At 39.8% G+C, this 13,061-nt stretch overlaps 1 protein-coding gene across 3 annotated transcripts in view; it reads right to left on the reverse strand.

The window, feature by feature from the left end:
• Positions 1-4,505: 4,505 nt before the first annotated feature.
• NOCT (nocturnin) overlaps positions 4,506-13,061 on the reverse strand; it is a 28,841-nt gene continuing 20,285 nt past the window's right edge. The window contains exons 2-5 of one of the 3 annotated variants that reach the window (XM_043604164.1): positions 11,307-11,344; positions 9,954-10,089; positions 8,209-8,478; positions 4,506-6,512 (exon numbers count right to left, since the gene is read on the reverse strand). In XM_043604164.1, the coding sequence (XP_043460099.1) occupies positions 5,677-6,512; positions 8,209-8,470 (1,098 nt within the window). In that variant the 5' untranslated portion in view covers positions 8,471-8,478; positions 9,954-10,089; positions 11,307-11,344 and the 3' untranslated portion in view covers positions 4,506-5,676. The remainder of the gene's footprint in view (positions 6,513-8,208; positions 8,479-9,953; positions 10,090-11,306; positions 11,345-13,061) is intronic. The other 2 variants (XM_043604154.1, XM_043604149.1) reach the window with 2 other exon arrangements.

Below are 13,061 nucleotides of genomic sequence, written 5' to 3' on the forward strand. Positions count from 1 at the left end.
ACAGGCTTTTGAAAAGCCTACATACTATATATTTCATCAATTCCAAAGCCTTTCTCATATTTAACAGCTCTTTAATTAAGGTGAGAAAGTCCTACAAAACAGTATATTATGTTAATGTGCCTTGTCCCTTCAAAGAAATTGTTTTGGAAAGCTATATACTAATGCCAACAATGCTACCATTGTTCGAAATGGTTTTGTTTTGTTTTGTTTTTTTTCCTAATTGCTTCCTGGAGCAGGGCCTAAAATTTAAAACATAATTAATAGAGGCAAGTTTTCTGAGGAAGATTTTAGTTTTAGAAACTGCCAAGTCACTTGAGGTAAATAAATTGATGTGAGTCAAGCTAGGTAATGCCATTATTTGGTTTAAAACGAGATGTGGCTATAAAATTCACAGTACTTTTCTGGAGAGCACCCTAAAACTGGATATGGAAGCAGTTCCAAAAAGTTGCAAAAATATTTTTTTTTAAAGGGACTTTTTAAAAGTTTATTTAGCGAGAGGGAGAGAATCCCAAGCGGGCTCTGTGCTGTCAGTGCAGAGCCAGATGTGGGGCTCAGACTCGCGAACTGTGAGATCATGACCTAAGCCAAAACCAAGAGTCAGAGGCCCCCTGCAAAAACAGTTTTGAGCAGTGTGAATAGAAACTCAAATTTTGTGGAGGTACCAGAGTTCAATGTTTTGAGAAATCTTAGAGATTTTCTGATCTATTGCCTGTGTTACAAATAAAGACAAAGGTTTGAAAACAATTGACTCCTCAGTTGTAGTTAGGTTAGTCAGTGGCAGACCTAAAAACAACTTCTCTGCCTCTCAATTCAGTTTTAGCCTCAATCTCCATTCCCTCCCTTCCAAAAAAAAAGGGGGGGGGGCGGGTAGGTCAGTTTAGGAATAAGTCTGTACTATCATCTAATGATCCTTACTTTCTCACAAACTAAATCTTAGAACGTTGCAGAATTTTGCTGTGATGCTGTTCTCTTCAGATTTACCAATCTGTGGAAACCAAAATGAGGTGTTGGACATATTCTTGGTGCCCAGTCTCCCATTATCTTTCTTTTCTTAGTTTTTTTTTTTTTTAATCTTAGAGATGGAGGGGCAGAAAGGGAGAATCCCCAGTAGGCTCTATGCTCAGCACGTAGCCCCACGCAGGGGCTCGATCCCGTGATTCTTGGGATCATGACCTGAGCTAAAATCAAGAGTCGGACACTCAGCCCACTGAGCCACCCAGGTGCCCCATTCCATCATATTTCTTGATGTTTTTACATTATAGATAAGGATTCTGTAATCCTATTTCAACATTCTTGTACACAAATTGTCCACATCTAGAAACCTGAATCTGTTTAATGTAGCAAGGTAATTTATACTCTGCTTTATTACCAAAAGGATTTCAGATAGTTTACATATTCTAAGAACAAGTGAAAGTCAAAAAATAGGTAAAAGAAAAAAGGATGGCAAAAGATGAAAGCATACAGAATACATGTTGTAAAATGTTACACAGTAATTAAAATTCAGCTATAAGGTTTGGTTTTGAATGTCTTGGAAGCCAAGGCAAAAAAGATGATCAGTAATGAGATTCAAAGAATCCAGTTTACCAGCTGCTTAGAAGCAACTAAGCTTTTCCTAGCATTTTGTCAAGAGGAATCGGGGCGCCTGGGTGGCTAAATCAGTTAAGCGTCCGACTTCGGCTCAGGTCAGGAGCTCACGGTCATGAGTTTGAGCCCCACATGGGGCTCTGTGCTGACAGCTCAGAGCCTGGAGCCTGCTTCCAATCCTGTGTCTCCCTGTCTCTCTGCCCCTTCCCCGCTTGCACCTGTCTCTCTCTCTTTCATTCTAAGAAATAAACAACAAACAAAAAGGAATGGCCGTGTCTGCATGTCTAATCTTGCATGAGTGTTCTTAGATGTGGGCTTTACACAGAAATCTGGGGAACAAAGGCCTGGAATTGTGAGTATTCCGTTCATCACTCAAAGGCAGATATTTTTTTACTTTACAAGTCAAAGTAGGGTTGACATTCTCTCATGAAATTTAAAAACCAGATCACCCACAACCTCACATATGCCTGGAAGAACAATTAGGAAAAAAAACCCTTGCCATTCATTCTATCAACCTCTCACCTATTTGGGGCTTTATTTTCTATTACTGCTATTAGTTCTGCATTTTCAAACTGAAAGATTACTCTTCTTGGAATAGTAAGAGTGGGTTGTTACAACATCCATGAATATTTTAAGACATCAAGTACAATGCCCTTCCCTTTCTTGCTCTAAACCTTTGAAGGAAGGTTCAGTGACTTACGTGTATAACAATTTACAGTATTGTTTTACAAACACCTCCGATATCTGTGGGGTGACAGGGCAGGTACAATGCAATACTCTGTAGATGAGAAAACGGAGGCCCTGGAGATGGAGCAGCTCGTCCAGGGCCACGCCGGTCATGTGTCTTCGCTTGGAGCCTGGCCCCTTCTACTTGATGTTTGTTTTCTCCTCCCCTTGTTTCGTGAGCCCAACTCCAGTCCTCTACCATTCTGGGATCCATCCACTCTAGATAAAAGCTGGACTGTGCCATATTTTTATACATGTCATTTAAAAAAGCTCTTTCTGCAAGTACATTCGTTTTTTGGATGACTATCCTTGTCTAAAATTGAAATCAATTATGATTATGAACATGTGTTTTTATCTCTTTTTAGAATTTATATCTTGGATATAAGCTTCCTCAAGCCTAAAACACATCATCTAATTATATTCCCTTCACTATTATAAAACCTTGGATGGTTTAAAAATTCGCTCAAATAGAGAATATTTGCATCAATTTCCTCTAGTTTGAAACACTCCGAGTAGCTGTTCTCACTGCTTAAAAAAAAAAAAGCTACCATCAAAGTATGCAAATAGTATTACATATTCTACTTTTGAACTACTTCGCTGCCATCAGAATAACTGAAATCTACTCTTTCGGCCACTATTTGGCCTCTGTATCTCGCTTCTGTTCTATACTGCGTATGTACTACAAAGTATTTGACTCAGGTGTTTGACCATTTTTCATTGAACCGATCTCTTCCTCCTCCACATATCACTTTTCTCTCCAATTGTACTCACTTGGGGCCAAAGGAGCATGTTGGCAGGGGAAAGAAGCACGTACTCTGGAGCCAAGAACTATTAGCTGTCACGTCACTTTGGTCCACGTATTTGATGTTTTACATCCATTTTAAATTGAGTAGTTGTAGAAACATTAATAATAAAGAACAGCTGTAAGATCATATATGTAAAGCTTAGAGGCAAAGGTGTAAGGAGTTCAAATGTTAGTTTCTTTGTAAGTATACACCACCATGCTTTGCTTGAGTAAATGAGGTGGTCATTCCTATTCCTACCACCTTGTAGAGGGGAATCTACTGAAATAGGGCACGGAGGAGGAAAAAAAATCCATCGCCCCTCATTCTCTCTTCAAATCGGCACAATTTTACCTTCTCTCCGAAGACTTTTACTATGACCACGACTAAAGTATTATGTGATATAAAAAGAAAAGCCAAACCAAAAGGTATAGAGGGATGGAATAAGAGAAATTCGTTAAATGGAACATGCTTAAAAATTTAGAATACAGATTTGTTACTTACCATTCTGCCTTCCGGTTACTCTGATAGTCCGTAAGGCAAAGGTGTCTATAAAGACTTAAAAGGAAGAATAAAATATGAAGTATAATCCAACAAGATTTAATACACTACTAAGAAATTATTTACCTAAATGCTCCCATAATTACATCTTAAATAGACAAATACAAAAGCATCAAACACAAGCATACTGAAGTGTTTAGGCCTCCTGTCACGGTAACTCCACAAGACCACTCATAACGAAGAGTTCCATTATAGGTTTTCCCCCATCTCAATTTATGGGAACATTACAATCACAAGGTGTTTCCATTTTTTTTGTTCATTAGCATTCCCACCAACCCCTAGCCTAACACTCAACCCATCGCCTGTTAATTCATATATTGGTGGACATTTTAAATTCAGACATTATTTTGGCTTTCATACTCATCTGGAATGGTTTGCTTAAGGCTGTTGTGATAGTTTCTCTTCAGGCTGGTGTACTTTGGGGTAGGCAAACAATATTTAATGCTGGTACTAGTGAGTATTCTAATCAGTATTCTGTTTCTCAACAGCATAGGATTATCATTATTGAACCAAATGACAGTTGGTATAGATGTTCTTCCTGCTTACCATTCCTTCCAGGCAGCCCTAAGATTTTGTGTGTGCAATGTACTGAAAACCTCATTTGTTTCCAAAGTAGCTCCAATGCAGAACATTTGGGTGAACCATTTTGGGGGACTCCAACCTTGATGCCTAGAGATACTACATAAGCACAGCACAGATGCCTTTCATGTGCAGCTACAGACCCACCTTTGTCCGCTTTGAAAATGAAGGTCTGTGGGTAAATGGATACTGTCGGTCACCATGTTAACAGTATTCAAAGATCAAATCTCCCAGATTCTTTTTTGGACTAAAAAGACAAGATATTAAAAGCACTAGCTTTAAAAGACCATTTATTATTCTTAAATATTTACAACTCATGGGTTAAAATATTTACCAGTTTATTACCAATAGGTTATTTGTTGGGATTTTGTTTGGAGGGGGCTTCGCCTGTTATCTTTACCACTTTTATTTCCTATGGAAGAGAATTCCAGGTTATCTTTCAGACTTTTTATACTCTTCTTTCTAGACGTTTTGAACTAGTCACCTGGCTATCTTAGGAAATTTCAATGACAGCTTTGCTAATAGGTTTTCTACTTTCCCGTCTCTGAAAAGCAGGTCCCACTTACTTTCTTAGCTACTGCCAACATAACAGTTCCTAATTGTGAAAAGCACAGTCCAATACAAATAGACACTGGGTGACTTCAAATGTATATACCATAGCATTCCAATGGAAAACGATAAATGCAAAACAGTGATTAAATAATGAAGACTGACTGGCCATGGAATCTCTTTAAGAAACACAATTATGGGAACATGGAGGCACAGCAAGCATTACTTATGAAGAATGCATCAAGGAAACCTGATATTGTCACTTAAATAACAAAAAAATGCCTTCAGGCTAAATAGTCCCTTCGTACACGGCTACTGTTAGACCTGAAGTAAAAATATCTTAGAGATTTAAGAAAATCACTATAAATTACTCTATAACTTATGGTTTGCAAGGGTTTAAAATGTTCATAATGTTCTTATTTACTTCATCTTACATGAAGATATAAAAAAATAAATATTGCCATGCATATCTTGTTGGCATTCTAAAAACCCACAAATAAATAACTTGAAATGCTATCTAGAGAAATTGCTCCTGTATACTTATTATTATCTACGGAGGACTCAAGCAAGTCTGTTTTTATATAGCATCCTTAAACTGAAAAAGCTACAAAACAAGCCTAATTGAAATACCCTTAAATGATCAAAATGTAATGCTAAGGGAAAGAAAACAATACAAGCCAAAACTGGAGTGCAAACACCTTTTTTTGCTGTAGGTTTTAATGGAAAAGGTTTGTGGACTAATGGGATTCCTGGGTTCCCAAGCGCATGCTGGAAACACGGAAAATGATGTAAAAGAAATTGGGAATCCTTCCTCAGGCAACTTTTTATCCTATTTCAGTTTCCTGAAACATCCCTGGTTAAGACTTCTTGTGATGAAAAAGACACAGACGAGCATTTATAAAAGTCCATCAGGTTCCTCATTAAAGCTGAAGTCACACACTAGAGACAGATGGTCTGAAGGGTAATTAAAAGATGGTAGCCGGTTGGGTCCAATCTGTTCTTCGGTGAGCAAATCAAGAGCTGACCTCACACTCAGAGCATGTTTAGAATACCAGATATAATCCAGCGTGTGCCGGCACTCCCCTGAGGTCCGGATCTTCCAGGTAGTATACGGGGGCTCTGACTGCCCGTCAGCACTCAGCAGCTTGTAGGCACTGTTCAGGTTGAGGCTGGAGGAAGCAAAGTGTTTGTAGACCTCCTCTGTTGGCTCTGCGTTGAAGTCCCCACAGACGATAAGGGGAATCTTGGCTCCTTGAGTGATGTTTTGGAGGTTCTGGAGAAGGTCACAACCCTGAGCTGAGCGAAATCGTTCCCAGCCAGTGCGTGCTTTTAAGTGGGTGACAGCGATACAGAACTGTCTACTGGACTCCTTGCACTCTAGGGTCTGTGCAATGGCCACCTGATTGGTTTTCAGTGTCATGGCCGTCAGCCTGATATTGGCACTATTGACTAGCTTGAATCGGTTCTGGAGAAAAAACAAGGCACAGCCATCTGGTCCGTTGTTGTGTTCCACATCTAGACAAGGTGACCAGGGCTTGGGGAAAAATGTGCCTTGATAGCCCAGTCTACTGAGGAGTGGTTGGAAGGTGTCAAAATAATGGTCCACCTCTTGGAGGCACAATATATCAGGCTGGTAGGCCAGGATTTCTTCCAGGATGAGACATTTCCTTTCTTCCCACTTGAGTGCTTCCACAGGGCATTGCACAAAGTTGTCTTTTCCTTCTCCAAGAGCTGAAATAAAAAAGCCAGTCAGCTGTCAGCTACTACAGGACACATGACTTCTAAGTACCTGGAAGTCTCCTTAGTTCTGACAGTACTCAAGACCCTCAGAATGCTTCCTCTACTTCAGATGCTTTGGGTGATTCTTCTCTGTCTAATCCGCATTAACCTACCAAACTAAATAACCTCTTACTATCCAAATGAGGCAAGCAATTTCTTTTCTTTCTTATTAGAACTGTTTCATGTAGGGGTGCCTGGGTGTCTCAGTTGGTTGGGCAGCCGACTACAGCTCAGGTCGTGATCTCGCGGTCTGTGAGTTTGAGCCCCGCGTTGGGCTCTGTCCTGAGAGCTCAGAGCCTGGAGTCTGCTTCCGATTCTGTGTCTCCCTCTCTTTCTCCCCTCCCCTGCTTGCTCTCAGTCTCTCTCTCAAAAATAATAAACAATAAAAAAAAAAGAAAAAAAAACAACAAACAACAACAAAACTGTTTCATGTAACTATATTCTAGGATATAAGATCTTAAGTTATAGCTTGAAACAGTGTTCTTTACAATCCCTGGGATCTAACCTATGTCAGAGGAAGTAAATATTTAACTCTGTACACTAATTTTTTAAGGAAGATTTTATTTTTAAGTAATCTTTATACCCAACATGGGCTTAAAACTCACAACTCCAAGATCAGGAGTCACATGCTCTACTGACTGAGCCAGCCAGGCACCCCGTCTATACGTTAACACTAACTATAATGAACCATAAGGACTGATGCAGACACTACTTGGAATGAATGGAACCTATTTTAAATAGGCAGCTTTTCCAATCAAATACTGGGAAGTCAGGGTATACACCCTTCTTAAAAAAGCTGCCTTTGTTTCTTTTTCTTAAAATTTCAACTGCAACATGAAAGGCAATTCTACAGAGAGCTGACTGACACATTTTTTTAAATTCAGCAGACCTACGAAAGACAGCCTTTCTGCCATAACAAAGTAATATCTTAATGAACTAAAGCATTATCTCCTTAGCCTCAGGTTACAGATGCATATGGGTGGGAATCTAGCTTCAAGAACACCCAGACTCAGGGAGCCTGGGTGGCTCAGTTGGTTAAGCATCTGACTTCGGCTCAGGTCATGATCTCGCGGTTCGTGGATTTGAGCCCTGACAGTGCCGAACCCACTCTGGATCTTCTGCCCCCCTCTCTGCCCTTCTCCTGCTTGTGTGTGCTCTCTCTCAAAAATAAACATTAAAAAATAAAAAGGAATATCCGGATTCACCACCACCCACAGAGGCCCCATTCCCTGCAGAAAAGTCCTATATGTTACCCATCCAGCAGACTTAGTTTCTGCCTTGCCAATGCTATCCTAGTGCTGTGGACTGAAAGTTGGAGGCAACGGAAAGTGAGAGAATGATAAAAGACAGGGTCCTTTAAATATGGATGTGCTAGGAAGCAGACATTGTATTTGGATAGCCTACAAACATGGAAGGTAAGGTATAAATCTTGAGTTGCTGGATTTGTTAGTGAAAATCAGATGGCTCCCTTTCTTACCCTCCCCGTCTGGGAGCTCCTCATACTGCCCTGGTCACCCCGTCATCCTACACCTCTATCTGCCCACGCCTCTTCCCTCCACGTTAACACATCAGTGCTTTAGGTATGCGCAGAAACAGAAAGGTAGTCACAGCAAGCTTAACTGCTCAGGCACAAAAGCATCAGGCATACCTTGGGCAAGGATGTTCCACTGCATGACCCTAATAGGTGGGTGGCTGCTGGGGTGATCCGTCCTCAGGTCCACAAAATCCCTCTGGAATCGGGGGGGTCGAGTGTGCAGGACAGCCCTGCATTCCTCAAGGAGTTCTTTAGGATCAATGGGCTCCAGATGTTCTGGATCAGGTGACACCAAATACTCCGGGTGCTGGGAGGCAGTGCTGCTGTTCAGTGTCTTGGCGAGAGCACTATAGAGCCTGCTCGTGCCGTGTCCCATGGAGCACACTACAGGGAAGGAGAGCACAGTCACACGCCCCGCTCAACCAGAAGATAAAACATTCACCGTCCCTAGAAGCCAAGAACCGGACAGAGGGCAATGTTGCCATGTTCATGCAGAAAGCCATTGCCACAGAGGTGGGTTAAAGGAGTTGCCAGGTTCTAGCTTTCTACTAGGACAGGTAACTTAAATACAAATGTTAAAGTAGGTTTCTGATTAACTGAGATAATTCTTTTAAGGGAGAAATATCTTCATCTTTATGGCCTCTTCTAATTTAGGATTTGTCTTTATAATTTATAAACCCGGTCTTAATGAAAGCATGGCTCAACAAAATTCACATTCCTTTTTCTAAATATTTTACTAAAAATTTGGAGGCCAGTTTGGAAAAAGCCAGATGTAGAAAGCCCATGTTAATCTGGAAGAGATTAGGTTATAGCAAGCTGTTGCTGTGGACACCTCATCTACATAGATCCCTCTGTTATGGAACGTAACAGTTGGGTTAAATCCATATCCGTTTCTCTTAGGTGTCTACTATACATCAGGGCTCTGGCTTTCTGTAGGCTCTGGACGTCGCTGAGCAATATTAGTCTATAATATCAATTGCCAGATTTTTTAAGAATCTAGAAAAGGGGTTGTAGGTAGAAGGGGTAAGAGAAGGTTGCCCACATCTCCTGGGATCCTGTGAGGAGAAATGGGGTGGAGAGGAGCAGAAAACATTTTCTAGTGCTCCACTTTTTATCCTGATAGATTATAATTCACCAAGGAGAGGAGAGCACAATCTCCCACTAATTAGCATGAGGGAAACCGTACTTGTAAGCAGGTGATGGCTCTTTTATTCTGTTCAGTTAAGCATAAATTAGGGTCAATTTTACTTGGAACAACCTTCAAGATTCTGTGTATGATGAATGTTGGTATGGACGAATCTGGATTTCCCTACCACATCCGTTATCCTTGCCTTCTCTTCAAAGACACAGTTTTCTAGGGTGCATGGGTGGCTCCGTAGGTTGAGTGTCAGACTTCAGCTCAGGTCATGCTCTCACGGTTCCTGAATTCGAGCCCCGCCTCGGGCTCTGTGCTGACAGCTCGGAGCCTGGACCTGCTGCAGATTCTGTGTCTCCCTCTCTGCACCTCCCCTGCTTGTGCTCTCTCTCTCTCTCAAAAATAAATAAACTTTAAAAAAAAAAAAAGACACAGTTTTCTTATAAAATACATTATCTGGCAGGCTGACTGACTGCACCTGAAACCAGCAATCATATTCACTGTCGCAGGACACAAAGGCAAATTCAACTATTTACCACCAAATGTCCTTAAACATCAAGGTCAATAAGCATGCAAGCATGCTCTCTATCGTTCCTTTTCATCAACTCAATGTAGTTTTTTTCCCCCAGCAAGAAAACTAAATAAAGGCAAAGAAACAAACACATCATACATTTAAGCAAGCCTGTTCTCTCTCACACATACATGCGCAAACACATGCACACACCTGTCTCCAAAGTGCTTGATTTGAATATATTAAAATATTTTTGTCAATTTGCTTGCCTATCTGAATGCATGGGTCCAAAGGAAGAGATTTTCTTCTGGGCTGGTAGTACAACTTTGAAAATCTTTCTTCCGTACTTCTAGTTTTTAAGAAAAAAGAAGTGAAAGGTCTTACTGGTTTTTCAAGTGTAGTCTCCAGAAGAGTAGCACCACCCGAACTGTAGACCGCAATGTCACAGAGCACCACAACAAACTCCCAGGTTACCACGGGGTATTTTAAACTTGAAATGTACAGCAATATTTGAGATGTGTCAGGCTCTAAGCAAACTACTAGCCTGATGTAGCTTAGTTTCATTTGTCAGGCTGAGTTTTGGGGTGGTTACTGTGATAAAAAAAACAAGTGTGCAAAAATGAACATGAAAAAGAGAGTAATAGTGTCCAACAGGAGTCTAGGGTCGGAGGAGTTATGTGAAGCCAGAAAAACCATCTTGAACCACATTTCTTTTTAAAAAGTTAGAAACACCTTCACATAAAGAGAGTAACATCCATTTTCAGACAATGAATGCAAACCAGAAAAACATGCCCTGAAAGCAAATCAAAACTGTATCTCACTACAAATGCAAATGAGCTAAACGTCATTAAGAAAATGATAGTACAGCCTAAATCAGAATTAAGAAACTCAGAAATGAGGCAAGAATCAGTAATTAAAAAAAAAAAAAAAGATCATTTGAGAGATAGTGGCAAATATTATGTGCTTATTTTAAGCAAAGACACAGTTTTGTGCTTAACCTTAAGCAAAGACGATCCAACATATGGGTAAAAGGAATTCTTGTAGCAGGAAACCCAATGCAAGGAAATGAAACAAATACTGAAAACTATAAATCAAGAAAACTTTTGAGAGTACAAATCATGGAGGGTTGAATTAAGTTCTGGAGAGGTAATTTTGGCATGGTAACTATAGTTAATACTACTGTACTGTTTACTTGAAATCTTCTAAGAGAGTAGACAGACCTTCAGTGATCTCAACACACACACACAAGGTAACTGTGAGGTGACAGATGTGTTAATTAGCTTGGTTGAGGTAACTATTTCAGTGTATTCGTACACCAAAACATCATGTGGTATATACCTTAAATATATACTACTTTATTTGTTAATTATACCTCAATTAAGCTGGAAATAAATAAAATGGTTTAAAAGAAAAAACTATATGAGATTAAAAAAAAGACATATCATGGATATATTTAAACACATGCATAAAGGTCTACCTTCTCTTTGCTATTCTAAAAAAAAAAAAAGAAAAAAAACCTTAAAAAAACAATATTTGAAACTACATATTGAAAAACACATCACATACCTGAGAATATCAACCCAGAATGAGCAACACCAACTGGACTGTAAAGAAAAAGAAAATCCCTTGGGCATCTAGGCAAAAACATCGAGTTAACTTGTAAGGAAAGTAAATTAAGAGTATCATCAGACTTCAATTGCAATGTTTTATGCCAGAAGAAAATGAAGTTGCATATTTGAAATATATAACTCAAACTTTATATATATGGCTCATCTACATGTGAGCAAGGAATTTATATCTTGCAATGGGAATATTGACTGACTCCATCAGCCCTTCCTGAGCAAATGAGCGGGGCTGACAAACCAGCCAGAGGTACTTTTGCACAGTCCTCCAGCTAAGAATGGTTTTAAAGGTTGTTAAAAACATACACAGACACACACACAACATGGAATAGGATCACTTTTGGCTCTCAAAGCCTAGATGTTTACTACCCAGCCCTCTTCAGAAAAATTTTGCCACCTCTGGAACTAGAGCACTGACTTCAGACCAAAATGGTAGGACTTTGATATAAGATGGGTGGTAAGCATTAAATATACTGCTACTTAGAAAATCAAGTCTAAATGAGGTTGAGAGAGTACAATATACAACGGCTATGTAATCCCACAATGAACTTACAAAGACTTAATACAGCTGAGAAAGGGGGCAGGGAGTAGGGACCACAATGACGAAAATATATTAATTTTTTTTTTTTTTTAAATATATTCTAGGGGCATCTGGGTGGCTCAGTGGGTCAAGCGTCTGACTCAATTTCGGTTTAGGTCATGATCTCGTGGTTCATGAGTTCAAGTCCCACGTCGGGCTCTACACTGACAGTGTGGAGCTTGCTTAGGATTCTTTCTGTCTTCCTCTCTCTCTCAAGAATAAATATTTAAAAATATATATTCAATTTAAAAATTTTAAACTGGGGTGCCTGGCTGGCTCGGTGGGAAGAGCACACAATTGATCTCGAGGACATGGGTATGAGCCCCATGCTGGGTGCACAGATTACTAAAATCAAAATACGATAAAATTAAAAAACCTGTAAATTGTTTTCAGAGATCATAATTAGTAGCGGTAGTGTTTGTATTGTTATTATTGTGAGACTGTTGTGTAGGTGTGAAACAAAGCAAATGGATATTCTAATTCCATCATTCTCTGTTGTCCTTTTTTTGGTTTAGTTTTGAAAATGCATTTATAGACTTTTAGCCACAACACACAAGGAAAACACTCTTGTTAAAGCCAACCCATTTTGGACTAATTGCAATGATTAAATCTGATCACCTATCTGTTGACTCAGCCTCTCAAAGTCTTTCAGTGGTTTTCAAAAATTAAATCTGCCGTCGAAAGACAAAGCTTTACAGCAAACACAATGAAGGACGCCTTGTGGCACAGCCAAGTACTAAGGCCTGAACGGGACAGATGTCAACACACCAATTCCGCTCCTGGTTCCGTCACTGTTTAACTGTGCCCAGCTCTCTATACCTGCTTACCCAGCTTTCAAATGAGGGCCTGTCAAAGGATCCTCATTTTCTCGAGATTTTTTTTGGAAAATGAATCAAGGTTAGAACTGGTGGCAACCTCAAAATAACATTTCTATTACTTGTACCAGAGACACACATATTTCTGTTGAGAACTTGCATGTACCATTCAGAATGACTTTTATTCCTCTCATATTTGAGGCCCAGAATGGACGATTTCACATATTAACAGAACAGCTGACCCTGAACAACACAGGTGGAACATGTGATTCAATTATATGTGGATTTTTCACAGTACAGCACT

This window comes from Prionailurus bengalensis, chromosome B1 (assembly GCF_016509475.1).
Source record: "Prionailurus bengalensis isolate Pbe53 chromosome B1, Fcat_Pben_1.1_paternal_pri, whole genome shotgun sequence".
NCBI classification, from domain to species: Eukaryota; Metazoa; Chordata; class Mammalia; order Carnivora; family Felidae; genus Prionailurus; species Prionailurus bengalensis.